The sequence below is a fragment of the Panthera tigris genome, chromosome F2, assembly GCF_018350195.1.
Source record: "Panthera tigris isolate Pti1 chromosome F2, P.tigris_Pti1_mat1.1, whole genome shotgun sequence".
Taxonomy (NCBI): Eukaryota; Metazoa; Chordata; class Mammalia; order Carnivora; family Felidae; genus Panthera; species Panthera tigris.
The window spans coordinates 17,914,439-17,937,876 of NC_056676.1; the positions used below are offsets into that span (position 1 = coordinate 17,914,439).

A 23,438-nucleotide genomic window follows, 5' to 3' on the forward strand; every position below is an offset into this window, starting at 1 on the left:
TAGCCAGCCAATTTCAACTCCTATCCACCAAGATTCAACCAAAACATCATTACTTTCTCTATAAAGGTATTATTTAACTCTCCTCAGCAGAATTACCTTGTGCAGGTCACTTTCAGGATACTTATCACATTATGCCTCATTTATATATGCCTGACCATCCAGGCCAACCATGGGCACCCTTAGAACAATGTCTTTATTATCTCTATCAGCTTTTTAACCTCAAGTGCCACATAGTGCCTAGGATACAGTATGCTAAATAAATATTTGCTGAATGCATGAAGAAATGAAGAAATAAAGTCCCAGCTTTATTAGAGATCAGTCCTTTGAATCAGCCTCTTACAAGCTCACAGTAAAAGTGGTGAAATCTGGCAAGAGCTGGCTAGAAAAATGTAAATCATATAAGCAGCATAGATTTACTATTAGCTTGGGTACTGTGAATGCTTAGATTTATCAAAATTATCCCTTTTTAAAAAACGTTTGTTTATTTTGAGAGAGAGAGAGAGAGAAAGAGAGAGAGAGAGAGAGAGACAGGGAGGGAGGGGGGAAGGAATGGGAAAAGAGAAAATCCCAAGGAGGCTCCATGCTGTCAGCCAAGAGCCCAATGTGGGGCTTGATCTCACAAACTGCAAGATCACGACCTGAGCCGAAATCCAGAGTTGTACGCTTAACTAAGTCACCCAGGCACCCCAAAATTACCCCTTTTAAAATAAAGAGTAAAGCACTATTAAAAGCATTAAAAAGGCATCTAATCATGCCACTGCTGATGTTCATCCCACTATTACATTATAAAAAAGATGTGGTAGAAAAAAATCAACGGCTGAAAATATATTACAGAAGTCTTTTCTCAAAGAAAAATACAGAATTCAGATGAACTGTAACTAAGACCTAACCATCCCACTTCCATGCAAACATAGTAAACAGGCAACAGAATTTCCATCATTTTTTGATGGAAGTTAATAAGAAACAAAGGGAACAACAAAACTCCCTAGCAGTTTTATAAACTAGCTAAAGCTGAAAAATAATGTCTGGGAGGAAAAAAAAAATGACTTCATGTGATTATTTTTAGAGAAACAAATTAGTAAAATAAATAAATTCCAAGCAGGCTCTGTGCTATCAGTGTGGAGCCTGACACAGGGCTAGAGCTCACAAATCAGGAGATCATGACCTGGGCCAAAATCAAGAGTTGAATGCTCAATTGACTGAGCCATCCAGGTGCCCCTTGTAACCTTTCTCTTACAAATAAATTTACTCAGAAAAATACTATCAGAGAACATCTCAATTTTAGGGCTTACTATACATCAGGATATAAAAATATTTTTGTATGTTAGGTGGTTACTCTATTTTTATACTTAATTTCAGTACTTTTAGACAATAGTATTTTCTGAACCAGTAACACATTGATGTCCTAAAACTTGCAGTCACATTCCAGAAAATCTTATAAACAGATCTTTTGTTTGTTGTGAAACTGTTTTAAGAAAAGTGAAGTTCCTATATGACGTGGTAACAAACATTCAAGACCCCCTTTAGTAACATGTATCTCCTCCAAAACAAGTCTGTAAATTGTACTGCTCATGAGATGCCAGTGAATGCCTAGTATTCTTAATAGATATCTTGTATTTTGAAGTCAATTAAATTCACTACCTAGGATGGAAAACATCCACAACTAACCACCATGTGTCTGCTATCCATTAAATCACATTACCCTTTCCACATTTCTTTCCCAAACAGCATGCCTACACTCTTCCCTTAACACGTCCCACAACCCCTTCTCAAAAAGATTACTTTCAGCTGCAGTTGCCTGATCAGCTTCAGTCTGTTCATTTTCTGCACTGGAAATATCAGATCCATTTTCGGGTTCTGTGTCATCCTGAAGGCTTTTATCCACATCATTTGTATGGGAATCAAGGTCCCCTTCATGTTCTTGGGTCATATGATCAACAGTTTGAGGTGGCAAATATCTAAGTTGAGGTGATTCAGGCTCATGATGGCTTACTGGAGACTGCAACAAATGATGATGCTGCCGATGCCTTTCTTTTTCCATTTGTTTGGCTTCCTGCAACTGGAAAGAAATAATTTCCCATATTAGTAAAGTAAGTTGTTTAAAATTTGGAAGGATAATGTTATGCTCAACTATAAATCCTTTATATAAAGGTGTCATTTTGTCTCTGGGATTAGAAATTGTAGTCCATCAGAAGCAAAGAACATAAAATATACTAAAAACACACAAGAACAAGTAACAGTGGTTACTTCTTAGAGGGACAGAAATTGGTACATAAAAACAGAGATGAAAGTCTTTCAGTACATATCTTCTCTTCACTATTTTTGGTGTTTGAATCATGTGACTGTATAACCTAAGCAAAATTTACAAAACTGAAATAAATTTTAATAGTCTCAGAATAATAATTGGATTAATGCAAACAGTGGATTTTCCTAAAATCAAAATTTCACTAAGGGAGGGAAAAAGTGGATGGGGAAATAAAACACACACTCATTTTACTTACACATACATAAACAAATGAAATCTAGATACACAAGAAAATAGTCAATGATAATGGTTACTTATGGGGGGGGGGGGGGGTTAGGAAATGACCAAATTAGAAACAAGGGTCAGAGGGAATTTTCAGTGTATACTCTTCTGTAACATGTTCTTATGTCACATTGTCAAATGTCATTTAAGTAAAAATAATAAAATTACATATAATAAATAAAATCACAATGAGTACTTAAATGTCTCTGTCCAGTCATCTTAATAAGGATGAAGAAATCATATCAACAAATGTTTATTTTAAGAGACCTGTCATTATTATATATACAATACCACCTGTAAAACTGGCTTACTTGTAAGATGCTAAACCAGTAACAAACAGAATCACAGAGTTTCATTTTTTAGCACTTTATTGCTTTCAGATACAACTCTTTTGGTCCTCATAACCGAAGAATAAGAATGATTCTCACAGGATGCTTCGATGGCTGTCAGTTCAGCATCCAACTCTTGATTTTGGCTCAGGTCTTGATCTCAGAGTTCAGGAGTTCGAGCCCTCTCAGTTGGGCTCTGCACTGGCAACATGCAGCCTGCTTGAGAGTCTCTCTCCCTCTCTCTCTGCCCCTCCCCAGTTTGTGCACACTCTCTCTCTGTCTCTCTCTCTCTCTCTCCCTCAATAAATAAATAAATTTTATATATATATGAAAAAAGAATGATTCTCACAGAATTAATTTCCATAATGGTAAATACTCTGTCAAATAAGAACATTTCATATTCCTTAGTAATATTCCATTTTATGTGGAAACACCAGAACTAATTATATGAATGTATAAAATATATTTAAACTAAAAGACTTTAATGCCCAAAGTGCCAATGCCAAAATTCCTTATAATAAACATGTCTAAATCCACGTTTTACAGATAAAGAAAATGATGCACATGACTATTTGCACAGCTGGAATCAGAACAGAATTTTCAGACTGATACTTTAGCCCATTCATGAGAAAGTCAATTTCCAAAGTAGCAGTGAAGAACCTATGACTTGCAATCCAATCCCACCCTCAGGCTAAGCTTCAACAGCAAGGCAATGTGGTTTAGTGAAACAAGCACATGCTTTGGAATCACCTACAAGCATGGTGTCCAATTCTAGTTCTGTTTATTCTAGCGTTTCTATAACTCTAGAAATATCCTTAAAAAAAAAAAAAAAGCAGTGTTATTGCATGAAAATAAACCTTTAAACATTTTCTATACACTTCCCTAGTTTCTAGATGGGTTTCTCAACATCAGTACTATTGACATTTTAGGTGAGATAGTTTTTGTTGTGGAAGGGTACTGTGTGGTATACTGCAGGGTGTTTAGCAACGTCCCTATCCTCTACCTGCTATGTGCCAGTAACAGCCTCCCCGTCCCAGTCATGATAATCAAGAGACTCAAGTGTGGCCTCAGGGGCAAAAAAACACTGTTCTATAGAAAGAAATTAGCATTTTCTCCTTTGAAAATATTTTAGACCTAAACATTTTATAGAAAGTTTTATATGAGTAGGGGGAAGGGAAAGGTTATTAATGGTATATGTAAGTGAATTAGACTTCTAGCTTACAATATTTTAGCAAATGTTCAAGTTAAATCAGTCTGCTCCCCACTTTTTTTTCTCTCTCTCCTGTCTTTTTTTTCCTATAATTTTACATAGCACAGAACTAAATACCCTTCATGACATGAAACATATTCACAGCTTTTATCAAAATTCAGTTATATATTTATTTGTGTGATTATCTGTTTAAGGTTCATCTTTCCCTTCTATGCCCCACAGTTTTTAAGATCTTTCAAGGTAGTAGTCAAGTTGGTTTTGCCCATCACTACAACTGAAACTGAGAACAGTGCTAGGAACATAAGTAATATAATAAAAACTTGTTGCAATCCCTATCAAAATAACACCAGCATTCTTCACAGAGCTAGAACAAACAATCTTAAAATTTGTATGGAACCAGAGTAGACCCCGAATAGCCAAAGCAATCTTGAAAAAGAAAACCAAATGATATATACAATGGAATACTACTTGGCAATGAGAAAGAATGAGATCCTGCCATTTGCAGCAGGATGGATGGAACTGGAGGGTATTATGCTAAGTGAAATAAGTCAGTCAGAGAAAGACAGATATTATATGTTTTCACTCATATGTGGATCTCAGGAAACTTAACAGATGACCATGGGGGAAGGGAGGGGGAAAAATAGTTACAAACAGAGAGAGAGGGAGGCAAACCATAAGAGACCCTTAAATACAGAGAACAAACCGAGGGTTGATGGGGGGTGGGGGTGACGGGAAAGTGGGTGACGGGCATTGAGGAGGGCACTTGTTGGGATGAGCACTGGGTATTGTATGGAAGCCAATTTGACAATAAATTATATTAATTAAAAAGAAAGAAAGAAAGAAAGAAAGATAACCAAAGCTGGAAGCATCACAATCCCAGACTTCAAGATGTTATTACAAGGCTGTAATCATCAAGACAGTATGGTACTGGCACAAAAACAGACACTCAGATCAATAGAACAGAACAGAGAACCCAAAAATGGACCTACAAACGTATGGCCAACTAATCTTTGACAAAGCAGGAAAGAATATCCAATGGAATAAAGACAGTCTCTTCAGCAAGTGGTGCTGGGAAAACTGGACAGCAACATGCAGAAGAATGAACCTGGACCACTTTCTTATACCGTACACAAAAATAAGCTCAAAATGAATTAAAGACCTAAACTTAAGACAGGAAGCCATCAAAATCCTAGAGAAGAAAACAGGCAAAAACCTCGCTGACCTCAGCTGCAGCAACTTCTTACTCAACACATGTCCAGAGGCAAGGGAAACCAAAGCAAAAATGAACTATTGGGACCTCATCAAGATAAAAATCTTCTGCACAGCAAAGGAAACAATCAGCAAAACTAAAAGGCAACCGAAGGAATGGGAGAAGATATTTGCAAATGACATCAGATCAAGGGTTAGTATCCAAAATCTATAAAGAACTTACCAAACTCAACACCCAAAAAACAATCCAGTGAAGACATGGGCAAAAGACATGAATAGACACTTCTCCAAAGAAGACATCCAGATGGCCAACTGACACATGAAAAAATGCTCAACATCACTCATCATCCAGGAAATACAAATCAAAACCACAACGAGATACCACCTCACACCTATCAGAATGGGTAACATTAACAACTCAGGCAAAAACAGTTATTGGTGAGGATGCAGAGAAAGAGGATCTCTTTTGCACTGCTGGTGGGAAGGCAAACTGGTGCAGCCCCTCTGGAAAACAGTATGGAGGTTCCTCAAGAAATTAAAAATAGAAGTACCCTATGACCCGGCAATTGCACTACTAGGCATTTATCCAAGGGGTACAGGTGTGCTGTTTCAAAGGGGCACATGCACACCAATTTTTATAGCAGCACTATCAACAATAGCCAAAGGATGGAAAGAGCCCAAATGTCCATCAACGGATGAATGGATAAAGAAGATGTGCTGTGTATGTGTGTGTGTGTGTGTGTATATATATATATACACACATATACACACACACACACACATATGTGGAGTAATACTCCATTGTGTATATATGTGTGTGTGTGTGTGTGTGTGTGTGTATATATATACATACACACACACACACACACACACACATATATACACAATGGAGTATTACTAGGCAATCAAAAAGAATGAAATCTTGCCATTTCCAACTATGTGGATGGAACTAGAGGGTATTATGCTAGGTGAAATTAGTCAGAGAAAGACAAATATCATATGACTTCACTCATGGGAATTTAAGAAACACAACAGATGAACATAAGGAAAGGGAAGCAAAAATATAAAACCAGGGAGGGGACAAAACATAAGAGACTTAAATATAGAGAAGAAACAGAGGGTTGCTGGAGGGGTTGTGGGAGAGGAATGGGCTAAATGGGTAAGGGGCTTAAGGAATCCACTCCTGAACTCACTGTTGCATTATATGCTAACTAACTTGGATGTAAATTAAAAAATAAATTATTAAAAAAAAAAAAACTTGTTGAACAAGTCAAACATATAAAACTTTTCTCATGTTTCTGCCATTAATAAGTGATAAAAGATTATATGCATTCATTTTTTTAAAAAAAGCAGTACAACTACTATTTGTAGTTTCAAAATACTAGAAAGGATCCAATGTCAATATGTAGAAGAGTGACTGAATAGACTACACCACATCTCAGAGTACCATACACCTACAAAAAAGATGATCTCTAAAAAGTAATATGGAAAGATTTCCAGGACATACTTCTAAGTGAAAAGAGCAAAGTACTAAGAGAGATGTATATAGTATGTGTGGTAGCCAGCCTTTAAGATGGTCACCAATGATTTCTCCTTTTGATTTTCACTTCCTTGCGAAGTCCCCTCCCACATTGTACCAGGGATGGTCTGGGTACCCGCTTCTGATCATAAAGTAGACACTGTAGCTTCTGTTTTGTTGCTCTCTGTCTGATCATCTTCCCTGGAGATAGCCAGCTGCCATGCTGTGCGCATCCCTATGAGATCCACACAAAACTCAAGCCTTTCCAGACAACAGGCAGTAAAGAACTGAGACCTTTCACCAAAGCCAAATGAGTAAGACTGGAAGTGTCTTCTCTAGCCCAATGAAAGCTTTAAATGACGGCAGCACCAGATCACACTGTGATCCATGCAGGGAACTACAACTTCATGTGGAACCCAAACCACACCCACCCAGCTAAGCCACTCCTGTATTCTGGCCTTTCAGAAACTATGAGAGATAAGCAGCTAAATGATAAGTTTTAAGCAGCTGAAGTTTGGGGTGATTTTTTATGCAGTGATACATAACTATTATAGTATGCTACCTCTCATGTAAGAAAGAGGATATGTGAAATCATACATGTATCTGCTCATTTGTGTTACATAAATGCAGGACGGATAAACTAGAAACAAAAGAGATTAGCAACATCCAAGGGGTAGGAAGAAGGGGGAAGAAGAATGGAGTCAGAGGGATGAAGAAGGAGTAGTCCTCTGAGTATACCTTTTGTGTAGCTGTGTTAAATCATAGTCCTGTTTAACATACTCAAGAAATAAGCAATTAAAACTAACCAAGAAAAGGAAAAACAAGCAATAATAAATTAATTTAATCGTATAAAGGAATAACATTATGGCATGAAGAGTGTGGAGAAAAAAAAGAACCTAAGTAACTTCAGAAAACAATAGTTTGAATGAATTTTATAAGGCTAAAAGAATTGGGGCACCTGGGTGGCTCAGTCGGTTAAGCGGCCGACTTTGGCTCAGGTCACGATTTCGCGGTCTGTGAGTTCGAGCCCCGCGTCGGGCTCTGTGCTGACAGCTCAGAGCCTGGAGCCTGTTTCAGATTCTGTGTCTCCCTCTCTCTGACCCTCCCCCGTTCATGCTCTGTCTCTGTCTCAAAAATAAATGTTAAAAAAAAAAATTAAAAAAAAAAAAGAATAAATGCTGTAATCTACTTAGTAAGTTTGCTTCTCACAGTGATATGGGTTAACTATTCTAAAACTATTTTATGTGTATAATAGGACTCAACAAACACTGTATCATAGAAAATAAAAGCCATACTTTTCATTGTTTAGAGACAGGAAGTTACAAATAAGTAAAGGGAAAAGGCTGAAATGAACCCTGTCATGTTGGACTGAAAGATGTATCAGTATAAAAATATACAGACATATAGGTGTGGGGTTAGGTGAAAGAGGGACTATACAGATACATCTTTCCTAGCTCTATCTGCTGAGAGGGCCTAGAAGCAATAACATCTCAGTAGCAATGAATACACCTAGCATTTAGATTTTGGTTTCTAATTACCATTCTCCAATTGAAGGAGCCAAAACTCCCTGTTGAAGTGGTTGATTCTAGGGCTGAAGGAGAAAAAATTCAAAATGAGCCTGGAACATTTTGAGATTACAGGAAGTAAGGAGGTGCTCAAAAAAGGATGGGAGCTTGTCAAAAGTACACAAGGCCAAAGCTGGAATAATCTGGGCAACAAAATAAATAATAGCACTGAATTATAACCAACAGAATATCTATGAGTAAAGACCGATATAAATAAAAAATTGAAAAATATATAGGAAAGAAGAATTCTTTTAATAGATACAGAAGAATAACTCTTGTTTATAAAGAAGAAGAGATCAACAGAAAATCACCATTAGGGAAACACCACAGTAATAAATGTTGCCAACAAGACAAGGATAGTTAAAATGGGGATGGGGAAGTATAAGAAGGAAACAGGATATTTACTCAGTTTTAAGGTAACTCCAAGATCTTTACAGTGGAGGAACCTGGAAGATACCACCTTAACCAAGTAATCAAAGTTAACATTACCAGTAATAGGACATGTCAACATCATGAACTCCTGATACAATGCACTGAAAAGGACACAACAATGCTTCAGAGGTATTCTAGCAAAAACTGGACAACCTCAGTCTAATCATGAGAAAACATCAGACAAAGCAAACTGAGGTACCTTAAAAAAAAATGGTTTAAGTATCCCTCAAAAGCATCAAGATGATCAAAGATAAGATTGAGAAATTACAACAAACTGCAGAAGACTAAGACATAACAACTAAATTCATACTAAGTACATTGTCAGATCCTGGATTGGAACTTGAAACAAAAAAAAGGACATTTGTAGGAAAACTGGTGAAATTCAAGTAGGCTCTGTAGTTTATTTAACAGTAATGTACAAGTATTATAATATGGTTATATAAGACACTGGCATTACAGAAAGACGGGTAAGGGGATCTCTCTGTAATATCTAAAGTTTAAAATCAGTTTTTAAAAAAGTTAGAAGTTGATATGTAATTATGTAGACCTAAACAATTAAAAAGAATACATAAAATGATTCTTTAGCTGATCTCTTAGCCCCCCCAAAATTTATTTCATCAATGTAGATACACATTTTACTTTGAAAGGACTCAATGACTAAATATTTTACAGCAGAATAGATCAAATCAGGTAGCATTATAGCTACATTACACTCATCTACTAAACTTGAGTACAATAAAAGTATCATCAATCTATAAACACTTCCATGAGGATGACAATAAATATCTTTCAAATTCTACTTGTCAACCACTAAAAATATATTTTTCCAAAGTTAAACAAGTCAGTTAACCTCAAAATAAGGCAAAATACCACAAATCTTCACTAAAGTACAACTGTAAATGAAAAACATTCTTCTCTACAAGTACCAAAGATTTCACTATAATTTCCTCTAAATTCTTTTCTATATTTGGTACCTGTGGTGTTCTTTACAATCTCTGTTTTTTAATACTTACTGCTTGGTTTTCCATGCGTGCAAAGATAACATTTAGCATCTGAGTAAGAGTAGCTTTGGCTGTCGTCTGATTGATGAGATTTTTGCTTGCTAGATAGATATTGTAACATGTTCTCACAGCTTGCAGGACAGTTCCTTCATGAATTTCTATGTGTTGTGATGTTACTGCAGTAAGTAAAGCCTTTAAAAAGAAAGACACAGTTAAAGCAATTTTCTGCATCCTGCACTTCAGCACAAAAATATGAGTATTTTTATATTAGAATTAAAACTTTTAGATACCATTACCACTTTCAAGTACACATGAACAGAATTTTCAGTATACACCCAACCGAATTTCTAACCTTGAATATGTATTATCAACTGGCAGTAATTTCCAAATAATCTTCCCAAACCCAGAACACTAGAAAACTATACAATTAAATTGTTTCAACACTCAAGTTTCATTTTTATAAAACTATTAGTCTATTAAAATGCACAGCACTAATTGTCCAGCAGAACACAGATATGCTTCCTAAGACATATGCTTTATATGACATATCTGTTGAATAAGGCTGTCAACTTTGGAGGGTACCCACTGTCTTATTCACTTACAAATTTTTCTGAGATGGTTCTCACAGATCAGACTAAATAAATGTACTGCTGTTACTGGTGAAGATGTTTACAAACAGAATAAAGCATTCACATATCAGATTAAATTAGAATAAAGCATTTAAAATAATCCTAAGTGAATTTCCCAATAAACTTTGTATTAATGTTCACAGATTAGGGTACATGCAATTTCTCAAGAGCAAGGACTCTTTTGTCCTTTATGCTGTACAATACTACACAAAGTCAGCACTGAGTTTATTTTAAATAAACCATGATTGATATTAAGTTGCAAATGACAGGGGGCGCCTGAGTGGCTCAGTCAGTTGAGCATCCGACTTCGGCTCAGGTCATGATCTCATGGCTCGTGAGTTCGAGCCCTGCGTCAGGCTCTGTGCTGATGGCTCAGAGCCTGGAGCCTGCTTCGGATTCTGTGTCTCCCTCTCTCTCTGCCCCTAACCCACTCGCATTCTGTCTCTGTCTCTCTCAAAATAAATAAACACTAAAAAAATTTAAAAAATAAATAAATAAATTGCAAATGACAGGCCAACTGATTGGACGGCATTTTTAGAATAACTTGTGAAGTGACTACAGCTATGAAACTGAAAGGCTCAGAGGGGCTTTATCTACACATGAAAAACACTTTATACATGTAAATGATTTCAAAAGTACAAGAAAATTTTACTGATGCTTAACATATCACCATGACCATTAGCAGTCATATTAAGACTTCAATATTTGTAACAGACTAAAAACACAACTGAGTGACTTTTCTTTAAAGGAGTTTAATCATCCAGGTGTATTATAGCACAAACCCAGAAGAAAGTTTGGCTGAGCATGTTCAGCAAATGAATCAGCAAGGGAATCAGTAAGGCTGATACACAAATAGTTCACATGGTGAAGCATGGGTCTAGAGGGCAGACTATAAGAGATCCAGAAGTAGACAAGAAACTTAGAGGGATCACAGGACCATCATACGAACCCTAAAGCTCAAAAGATGGAATATGTAGGGCAAACATTCCAGAAACCAAAATACTCTGGAAGACTCTGGGAGCCAAAGCCTAAATTGGGACCTTCAAAATAACAGACCTAGAAATATAGTTCACTAGTGAACTCTTGGCATTCAACAAAATCCACTCATATGGGGTCTAAAAAGCAACTAAATGACCTTTATTAGCGATGGAAAGCACATAAAATGACCTTTCCAAATATATCCAAGATAAATGGCTTCTAATTTAAAAAATATATAGAGGGATGCCTCGGTGACTGAGTCAGCTGAGCATCTGACTCTTGATTTCGGCTCAGGCCATGATTTCATGGTTTGCGGAATTGAGCCCCTGCTTGGGATTTTTTCCCTCTCTCTCTCTCTGTCCCTCCCCTGCTGGCATGGGCTCTCTCTCTCAAACTAAATAAACTTTAAAATGTGTACACACACACACACACACACACACACACACACACACACACACACACAATGAATGACAAATTCACTATATAATCAATTACCTTTATTATTTGCAGCTGAACTCCTTCATCTGTTTGAGGACCTTGGAAGCAGCCACAAATGGTTTCAATAATTCTATCAATTAATTTTTTGCCTGGTGTTGTACTATCTGGAGCATTGCCAGTCAAGTGCCCATAAGCAATAAGTTTCTAAGATGCAGAAAGAAAATAAAGATCCTAATTAAGCTAATAGATATACTAATTGAATATACTTTAAAATTATAATATGTAATTGAATATATGTTAAATTTTTTACATAAAAACATTAAAGTATAATCAAATCCAAGGCTATACCAACTTTTCCTGAAGAAAGGTGTATTAGCTATAAACATGTAAAACCACAGAAACATACTAACCAGAATAAAACCATCAGGCCCTATTTTGAGAAAGCCACACTTTAGATCTGGTCTGATGAATCAGAATAGCTTACTGCTTTCTGTCTAACCATTATTGATACTGCTTTTGTGAAAGCTATCAACATATTTAAATGATTCAATCTCTTTCTGCATCAGATCTGTGAACATACAGAAAACCCAATTTCCATGCACTGGCTGTAACAAATCATGGATTTGTTCAATCTTCATCCATTATAGCCCTGGAAAGCCTTAGATATCAATGAACTTCATCTAAATCCCAAACTAATCATATAAATATGTTTTTTTCCTAGCCACTGAATTATTGGTTCAATACATACAATTCCCCAAACAGTGAAAAGACGTAAGGAGAGAAAGACCCCTCTATCTGGAAATTTTACAAATATCTTAAGAGAATCCTGTGTGTGTGCACACACACGTTTAAGTAAAACAGGATGAAAGAGTTAAGGAATTTTTCTGACATACGTGAAAATCAGAGCTAAAGTCCAGCAGTGAATAATTAAACTGTCAATATTAACCTATTGCTTTATATAAAACAGCAGGCATTCAGTAAAATCATTGCAAATAATGATGTATGTAAAGTCAGTAGCAGGTTAAAAGTACTATGGTTCCTGCATTTCACTGATGGAAAATAAGACCAAATAAACACTAAGATTATTTGTCTCACTAAGCCAACTAATGATTTTTGTTACCCTTAAGCTAGAAACACCTTTTTGAAACTATTATTCTGTCTCTCTTGTATATTAGCAACCATCTGGCCTCTTACCACAAAAAGAATACTCAAGGCTTTCACGGAAAATGTCTGAATCACCAATTATGGTAATGTTTAGAAACACATTCAAATTAAATAGTTTTTAGATAATGCCATTTTATACATACCTGTAAACAATCAAGAGATGTACTAACTATACGGGGACATTTGGACTGGCATGCCAATTCAAAGGGTAAGAAGTACTTGTCTGCTTCGATAAAATTTGTCTTTGATTTCACTGGTGGAAGGGTGCTTGATCCACCTTTTGCTTCTCCATGAGGAGGACTAAAGGAAAAAGAAGAGTATGATTAGAATATTACATTGATTGTACTGATGATAAACTCATATGAAAACACAAAATTTCAGTTTGAAAGGAATTTTGCTAAACAATCTTCCATCTTCCCGTATTTCATGAGGGTAACCAAAGCCCAGGGAAATGAAATGATTTGCTACAGGTAAAAAGCTAATGGCCAGAGCTGTAACTAAATGCAAGAAAATCAAAGAAATTAAAATAGCTATTTAATCACTGAAAAAGTATTTAAATTATAAAATAATCATTTGGTAATCTTTCTAAATATGAATCAAAGTCTTTACACAAAGACTTTAAAGTGTATCTTATGGTATTTCAGGAATACCCTCCTATATTTATGAGATCTTTCTGCTTATATTTCTTAAAAACTTTTTATTATTAATTTTATCATAAAGATCACATACAGAAAATCTGCCACATATAGATGACTGTATTACTATTTTAACCAAGACTGATAAGTTTGCAAATTATTTTTACTAAAGAAAAGAAACCCCACAAACCTCTGTTTTTCAGTTTCCGCTTTTATTTCCTCTGGGGGGGAAAAAAAGAGGCACATGTTAGAAAACTTGACAACAGAAAGATCATTAAGTAATTTCATTATAAACTTTGTAAACTAATTCATAACTCCTATAAGAAGTTGGGAAGAATGCAAATTCAAAAGAAAATTCAGTAGCTAAAATTCTCTTGCTGTTTAATGTATTAATTTATAAAATATAATTTTATCAAACTATACAAAGAATATATATTAATAACCATAAGGATAGGTACAACTACAGGTTACTAATTCCCAAAGCGTTTGTTTTCTCAAAGTAGTTCTTTTTTTTTTTGTTGATTTTTTGTCAAGTAACTACATTAACCAGAAGGATTAATATTAAGAATAGAGTATTAAGTATATTGTATTCAAGTTATAAAATTAAGGCATATGTTCAGTGAGAGGAAAAAACTGAACACATCACTCCTAAAATTATCTCAAGATTATCGCACTAGGACTATAACCTCTTGACCAGGGACATATGTGTTGATATTTAACCAATTTTTCTACTATGACTACACAAGGCACTGTAAAAATACACATGCTCAATTCAATGGGAAATTTTCCCTTTTGTTGTTTATAGCATAAGAAATGAGGTAAATTAGATAAAGCCTACCTATACTAAAAGACCCTTAAATTTAACTGATAGGCTGGGGAGTCCAGTTAATTGTTTAAACCTGTTTAAAATTTGGAAGGAAAATCAAACATAACATTTATAATTACTATTATTATAACCAACAGTTGTTGACAACTATGTGCCAAGCACTATTACATTTTAAATGTACTAACTTAAGCCTCACAGCAAGCTTCACTTTAAAGATGAGGCAAATGATGGAGCACCTGGGTGGCCCAGTTGGTTAAGCGTCCAGCTTCAGCTCAGGTCATGATCTCAGTCTGTGAGCTAGAGCCCCCTATCAGGCTCTGTGCTAAAACAGCTCAAAGCTTGGAGCCTGCTTCGGACTCTGTGCCTCCCTCTCTCTCCACCCCCTCCTCCAATTGCACTATGTCCCTCTCTCTCTGTCTCAAACACAAACACTTAAAAAAATTTAAAAATTAGGAAAATGAAGCACAAAGAGGTCAAATAATTTGCTCAAGGGCTGCATGGCTTGGGTGTATGGCTAATCAGGTTTCACAACTAGATAATCTAACTTCAGATCCTGGTTTCTTAACCACTCTATTACATATGTGTACCTATGAAGATTGACCAAATGTGTTAAAACTGGTATTATAAATTACTAGCCTGTAACTTAATCATTATTAAGTTATCCAGAGACTATATTAAGCCCTTTCTAAAGTGATTTTGTCAAATCACTTTATCATAGATACATAAAGTTGTATCTGTCATTACCTACTCTGTGCTGAGCATCTGATGTTTGGTATTTCAGTTTAGTTCTCTGTGGGCTAAAGCTCTTTTCATTTTACCAGTGGTAGAAGTGGAAGGGAGACGATACAAAAATATTACCTGTAGGTATTTAAAATACTACTTAATAAAAGTTCACAATGTCTGCAGTTAAGATTTGTATATGGCTATTAAAATTGTATAGTTCACGGGGGCGCCTGGGTGGCTCAGTCGGTTAAGTGTCCAACTTTGGCTCAGGTCATGATCTCGTGGTTCACAGGTTTGAGCTGCAAATCGGGCAGAGCCTGCTTCAGATTCTGTTTCCCTCTCTCTGCCCCTCCCCCATTTGCGTTCGGTCTCTCAAAAATGAATAGATATTAAAAATAATTTTTTAATTGTACAGTTTACCAATATATGTAATTAAAAATAATTTAAATCTGGGGCGCCTGGGTGGCGCAGTCGGTTAAGCGTCCGACTTCAGCCAGGTCACGATCTCGCGGTCCGTGAGTTCGAGCCCCGCGTCAGGCTCTGGGCTGATGGCTCGGAGCCTGGAGCCTGTTTCCGATTCTGTGTCTCCCTCTCTCTCTGCCCCTCCCCCGTTCATGCTCTGTCTCGCTCTGTCCCAAAAATAAATAAAAAACGTTGAAAAAAATTTAAAAAAAAAATAATTTAAATCACCTTAAAAATACAATACAGATGAAAGGAAAATTAAGTGCCCCAAATTTTCATTAAGATTTTTAACCATATTGTTTATTTTTAAATATCATCATTATTTAAGAATCTGAGGTATTGCTAAAATCCAAGTAAGGCAGAAAAACAATGTAAGGGAAGTGAAGGGATAAGGTAACAGTTTTTGTAGAAGGTGAATTTCCATTTATAAAATAAGTAGGAAATACGGTATTCTGGTTAATAATACATTAGTTAAGAATATTAGAAGTAGTACATTTTAAAGAGCACTATGGTTCGACACCATGTTACTAAACAGCCGTGTGACCTTAGGAAACAACCCTTACTTCACAACTAGATGATTACAAAAGTCCCTTATATTCTAAAATATCAGTCAACAACTATCGCTCACATGCCAAAGCCATCTAGCACCCATTTTCCCAAGTTTAAGGACAGTTTTTACAGCTGAATATTTGCAGTCAAAATGATGACAGGGAACACTAACTTTGAAACCCAGTGAAGAGTAATGTTACTCCACCTGTAAGAATTCTCATTAGGCCAGGATTACAAAATGTATACTCAATTATGGTTATTTTGAATCTTATCAATAAAAAATTTGTGTAAATCTGTTTTCTCTTGGGGTGTAAGTACTTATATAATATCCTTGATTTTTCTTTTTGGCCTGCAAAGCCCTTTATAGAAAAGGTTTGCTGACCTTTGCTCTAAAACATTATGGTTCAAAAGATCTTATAAGACTCTATGAACCATTTTATTCTATGACTCCATTATTTTTAAATGTCCACATTTAAAGAGTCTAATAAAACATATCCAACACAAGCTATACTAAACATAACGTTTCTCTAATTCAGATAGTACTATATGTTTTTTAATCTCCATATCGTTAAGTCATACAAGGCAAGTACTGTTCAAAATGCTTTAGATAAATTGTATTTTTGTAAAAAAAACTTAACTTTCAATATTTCTAATATTTTAAATTACCTTGTACTAAATAGGAGTTATATATTTTCCTTTCTCTATACTTATAACCCACAGTAAAAAAAAAAGTTTTAAAGACTGATGAAATCGTTAAAGGTCACAGAACAATTATTACAATTTCCCCCCACTGATTTTTTTAATGTTTACTTATATTTGAGGGAGGGAGGGAGGGAGGGAGGGAGAGGGAGAGGGAGAGGGAGAGAGGGAGAGAGGGGGAGAGAGGGGGAGAGAGGGGGAGAGAGGGAGAGAGGGGGAGAGAGAGAGAAAGAGAGAGAGAGAGAGAGAGAGAGAGAGAGAGGGAGAGAGGGAGAGGGAGAGAGAGATACAGAGCACAAGTGGGGAGGGGCAGAAGAGAGAGGAAGACATCGAATCTGAAGCAGGCTCTAGGCTCTGAGCTGTTAGCACAGAGTCCGATGCTGAGCTCGAATCCATAAACCATGAGATCATAACCTGAGACAAAATTGGACACTTAACCGACTGAGCCACCCAGGCACCCCTTCCCCCACTGATTATTACCATAGCTTACATGTTTTCAGCTTGCATGGTTATCTTTCTGGTCCCACAAAATGCTTATATTTTTATAGTCCCACCAACACACCCTGTATTCATTTTAATGTTTCCTTTCAAAGCTATTTGAGGTCACTTAAACTGGAAGACATTATCACTAAAAAGTAACCAAGATTACAAGGACAAGGGGCAATAGGGGGGAGGTAGAAAGTAAGTATCAAAATACTGAAAGTAACAATGTGATACAGCCACAGTATTTTAAAATAAGTTGAAATTTTTAAAGAAATGCAATACTACTTTATATTTGTGTAGCAATATACAGTTTAAAACATTTTCCCACACATTACCTAATTTTATCCTCAAAGGACAACTCCTATCTTATGGAGGAGAAAACTATGGATCAGATTAGTTACATAATAACATTAAGGTCAGACAGCTGATAAGTAGTGATCCAGAAACTAGTCTCACTGGTCTTAGTGTATTACACTCTACACATTGTGCTATCTTTACTCAACCTTCTACTAATTGATTAAACTGAAATGAAAAATTCATTTTACAACTACCAGCATAAACTTATTATAAAGCAGTGATTCTCAAAATACGGTCCCAGGACCAGAGCAGTACCACCACCCAGCCCCACAAAGACTTACTGAATCGGCAACTCTGTGTGTAGAGCCCTACAACCTGTGTTTTAACAAGGCTTCCAGAGGATTCTGATATACAAACAAGTTTAAAAATCACTGCTATAAAGCAGTTAAAACAAACGAGTGGAAGACAGATGGGTTTCATCCACCATGGCCACATCCATTTACTATATTTGTAAGACAAGTACACTTGAGTGTATGCTAAAAAGGAATGACTTTTTAGTTTTCTTATAACGAATGCCCAGTAATACAGTTTTTCAGGAAACTGCCTATTTTAATAAATTAGAGCTTGGAAACAGTTTGCTTCAGGTTGGCCTTCAACAGAAGAATCAATAAGTAAACTAATTAATTCTCAATTATTAAAGGAAGAAAATACACCCAGAAGAAAAAAATTATTAAAACATGAAATTAATTAGTATTAGCATACTAATTAAGAAGTATTACAAATTAAGAAGTATTAGCAAACTAAAAACCACACAGTGTTTAATGCCAGAATTATTACAAGGATGACCACAAAGAGCACAGTATTTTTAAAAATGCTTTGGAAACACTAGATGGTGCAAATAGACAATACTGGATGTGGTAATAAAAATCATAACTTCTGAGCTAAAATAATATAAAAATCAGATGATGAATTTGTTTAGTCATATGTAGGTTTTTAAACTATGTAGTCCTAGCCCTTTAAAAAAAAAAAAAAACTATTACCGAAATTCTTTTAAGAATTATTTTCTCTCTAGCCATTAACTCTCCATATCCCCTCAAAATTAGTTTTATAAAAAGTTGTAAACCACAGAAACATAACTGCTTCCTTATATATAGAAAGAAAGATTAATTTTTGGAGGAAATGGATCATTGTGAATTAGCATAAAAAGTACAGATTCAAAGTACTTTGAAAGAAATACAAGTTTTACTCCTTCCAGGTACATTAAATAACTAGAACCAAGTGAAGAGTTGATAAGGCACAAGACTTACTTATTGAACAGAAAAGAATGATTTATTAAAAGATAACTGATTATATACAAATTATATGCCTGATTTCCTAAGTATATAAAATATTCCCTCTTACAATATTACGTTTGTTATCAACATGCTTAGCAGCTTTCTTGTTGTCCATCGAAAGTACAATATAAACTTCAAAATAACAATGTAATTCAACATTCTCTTAGCTACATACTATGAGTGATTTGTATCTACCTCTCATGACATCATTTTGCCTTTAGTTTGCAGAACAACAGTATTTACTCAATGAAAACTACATTGGTAATATAAGGAAATACCTGATAAGTGAAATGGATAGTTTTTAGTAAACACATTAGAACTTATACATCCAAAGTGTTGTCTTCTTCAAAGCAGTAACTGTGGGAGCCAGGCATCAATTATCATAATGGTGCTGGTGGTTCAACAATACTTGTGGAATTCACTATCTGCAGTTCTTTCCTGTCTGCTTCCTTCTTCTAAATGAGTAACTTCATAGAAGGAAAATCTCTAGAAAGGGAACCAGATTCTAACCACCAATTAATTAATCACAAATGGCTTGGAGCCAAGTATGAAGAATGTTCTGTGACCACAAAAGTCCCTAACTTTAGGGCTTCTTCATACCATCCCAAACTGTGTGTATGCAAGCACTATGTGCTCTAGAAAAAGAGCACATAACTATCAATAGTCTCAAGAAGCTTGTAACCCAAACTATAAAGATATAGGATCGATTAAGAACAGTGATCTGATCAACTATGACAACAGATATGTGAAAAGAATTTTAAACAACAACATTGAGAAGATAGAGGAACTAAGATGGCAGAGAAATAATGGGACCCTGGGCTTTCCTCATCCCTCAAATACAGCTGTACTGAGGTCAGATTACTTGTAACACCCAGGAAATTGGCCTGCAGAATGGCAGAAGGATCTCCACAGGTGGAGGGAGACAGCTTGGCAAGGGAGAAGTATGTGGATGTGAACTGGGGGAGAGAAAAATAGCTACACAGGGGAGGGGAGGGAATCCTTTCAGTGGAGAGAAAAAAGGCAGAGAAAGAGAGGAGTCGAGTTAGCACAAGAGGAAAACCTCTCTGGACCACGGACCGGGAGTGAGAAGCACTGAGTGTCCCAATTCTTTTTTGAAAACAGCACTTGGAGCTCCAACTTGAGGTTTTGGAAGTGTATGACTTTCTCTGGAGTGGAGTTGTGGCCTGTGCTCCTGGGGAGAAGGAAACTGGCCCAGGAGTGCATTGCATGGTATAGCAATCTCTAGGGCATGGTGGGGGAAGAACAGTCCCCTTCCTGGAGTACTTCTGAAAGAGGGTTTATTGCCTCCCCAAGAATAAAAGACCCTGCAGGTGGAGCCAAAGGCCTTTCATCATCAGGGTAGAGAGGCTCTACTCCAGAGTAAGGGAGTGGAGCTGCACCATGGTGGGTCCATTAAGACTTTGGATTTTGAATCCCAGCAGCAGGCCTAAGAAAAAAATGCAAGTGAATTTTGGCACAGGGTGAGCTGACTTCCCTTGCTATTCTGTGAGGGCTGCGTGAACAGCAGGGGTTGAGATCCCTGGTCTGGGGAGATGAGTTTGGGGTAGCACCATTTTTCCCCCCAACACCAACACGATGAGACTTCAGAGAGCAACAGAGCAACCCCCAATGGAAGTGGGACCCACCTGCACCAAACCCTGCCTCTCCATACCTGACTACTGCTTATTTAGTGGGCCAAGACAGACTGAACCAAGGCAGCCAGCCCTTCCTCCAGACCAGCACAGTTACCACCCCACCCAGGCACCAAAAGACAACTCTTTTTTTCCCCTCCTCCTTTTCTTCTTTTGGAATCAGGCTCATAGTTCCTTATTTGTTCTTCTAAATGTCCTTTTCCTCCTTTTTTTTTCTTGGGTGGGGGGGAGAGATCAGGCTATTTTATTCTTCTCTTTTTCCTTCTCTTTTTCTTTTTTTCCTTTTTCTTTGAAAATCAGACTTATAGTTTTTTTGATTCTCTGGTTTTTTTGGTTCCCTTTCCTTTTCTTGTTTTTTGGGGGGAAGGGGGAGATCAGGCTCCCTTTTTTTTCCAGGGTTACTTCCTCAAACAAAGCACACCTAGTTAAAGGTCCAAACACTCTACCACTGCAAACAAGGAGGAGGTATGCAGAGGACTGACCAGTGGCAAAGAGCAGCCAAAATGCAAAGGCAGAGTGCACACAGTATACACTAGAAACACTTCCTGGAGTGCCAGTCCCTAGACAGTATACGACCTCTTTTTAATATAGTAGTATCCTCAAGTGCAGGAAACATAACAAGCTTTTAAAACACTCTTTTGAGAGGGGTGCCTGGGTGGCTCAGTTGGTTATCCAACTTCGGCTCAGGTCATGATCTCACAGTTTATGAGTTTGAGCCCTGCATCATGCTCTGTGCTAACAGATCGGGAGCCTGGAGCTTGTTTTGGATTCTGTGTCTCCAGCTCTTTCTGCCCCTTCCCTGCTCATGCTCTGTCTCTCAAAATAAATAAACATTAAGAAATTAAAAAAAAAAAAAAAAAAACACTCAAAAGACAGAAACTTAGCCAAAATGACAAGACAGAGAAATTTTCCCCAAAAGAAAGGTCAAGAAGAAATCACTTGTTCAAAGCAGATACAAACAATATCTGAACAAGAATTTAGAACAACAGTCACAAGTCTACTAGCTTGGCTTGAAAAAAGCATAGAAGACCCCAGAGAAACCCTTGCTACAGAGATCAAAGACTGAAGAACTAGTCAGGATGAATTAAAAAATGCTATAGCTGAGATGCAAAGTAAACTAGATACAGTGACAGCAAGGACTAAAGAAGCAGAGGAGAGAACAGGTGACATAAAAGATAAAATTACAGAAGATAATGAAGCTGAAAAAAAGAGGAGAAAGGAACTTACAAGATCATGAGGGGAGACAGAGAACTAAGGGATTTCATGAAATGAAACAATATCCATATCATAGGAGTCCCAGAAGAAAAAAAGCAAGAAAAAGGGGAAGAAGGTTTATTGGAACAAATTATATCGGAGAAATTCCCTAATGTGGGGAAGGAAACAGGAATCCAAGTCTAAGAGGCACAAAGAGCTTCCTTCAAAATCAACAAAAACAGGCTAAAACAACAACATAGCATAGTGAAACCTGCAAAATACAAGGATAAAGAGAGAATTCTGAAAGCAGCTAGGGACAAAAGTTTCTTAAGCTACAAGGGTAGACACATAAGGTTAGTAGCAGACCTGTCCACTGACTTGGAAGACCTGTCTGTCCACTGATTTGGCAGGCCAGAAGGGAGTGGCAAAAAATACTCAATGTCCTAAGTGGGAAAAATATACAGCCAGAATCCTTTTTCCACAAGGCTGTCACTCAATAGAAGGAGAGATAAAGACTTTTCCAAACAAAAACTAAATGAGTTTGTGACCACTAACCAACCCTGCAAGAAATTTTAAGGGGAACTCTGAGTGGAGGGGGAAAAAAAAATCAAAGCAACAAAGACTACAAAGGACAAGAGATCACCAGAAACACCCAATCTACAGATAAGAAAATGGCACTAAATTCGTATCTTTCAATAATCACTGTGAATGTAAATGAACTAAATGCTCCAATTAAAAGATACAAGGTATCAGAATGGATTTTAAAAAAAGAACAAAAACAAACAAACAAACAAAAAACCAAGGTCCATACAAAGAGACTCATTTTAGACCTGAGGACACCTTCAGATTGAAAGTGAGGGGATGGAGAACTATCTATCATGCTAATAGAGGTCAAAAGAAAGCTGGAATAGCCATACAGATATCAGACAAACTAGATTTTAAAATAAAGAATGTAACAAAAGATGAAGAAGGGCATTATATCATAATTAAGGGGTCTATCCCTAAGAAGATCTAACAATTTTTAATTATTTATGCCCTCCACTTGAAAGCACCCAAATATATACATCAATCACAAACATAAAGAAACTCACTGATAATGATGTCATAATAGTAGAAGACTTTAATACCACACTTAACAGCAATAGACAGATCGTCTAACCGGAAAAATAAATAAGGAAACAATGGATTTGAATGACACACTGGACCAGATGGACTTAACAGATATATTCAGAACATTTCATCCTAAACAGCAGAATACACATTCTTCTCAAGTGCACAGGGAACATTCTCCAGGATAGATCACATACTGGGTCACAAATTAGCCCTCAACAGTTACAAAAAGAATGAGATCATACCATGCATATTTTCAGATCACAACGCTATGAAATTTAAAATCAACCACAAGAAAAAAAATTGGAAAGCCCTCTCAAAGGGCCCCTTCAGGCCTATCCCAAGAAGTAAGAAAGGTCCCAAATACATAAACTAACCTTACACCTAAAGGAGCTAGAAAAGGAGCAGCAAATAAAGCCCAAGGCCAGCAGAAGAAGGGAAATAATAAAAATTAGAGCAGAAATAAACAATAT

At 36.5% G+C, this 23,438-nt stretch overlaps 1 protein-coding gene across 1 annotated transcript in view; it reads right to left on the minus strand.

Annotated features, from left to right (window-relative positions):
* ARFGEF1 (ADP ribosylation factor guanine nucleotide exchange factor 1) overlaps nucleotides 1-23,438 on the minus strand; it is a 148,702-nt gene that overhangs the window by 82,802 nt on the left and 42,462 nt on the right. Inside the window, exons 2-6 of the mRNA XM_042973206.1 lie at nucleotides 13,827-13,857; nucleotides 13,145-13,301; nucleotides 11,895-12,041; nucleotides 9,805-9,984; nucleotides 1,783-2,059 (exon numbers count right to left, since the gene is read on the minus strand). Coding sequence (XP_042829140.1) covers nucleotides 1,783-2,059; nucleotides 9,805-9,984; nucleotides 11,895-12,041; nucleotides 13,145-13,301; nucleotides 13,827-13,857 — 792 coding nt within the window. The remainder of the gene's footprint in view (nucleotides 1-1,782; nucleotides 2,060-9,804; nucleotides 9,985-11,894; nucleotides 12,042-13,144; nucleotides 13,302-13,826; nucleotides 13,858-23,438) is intronic.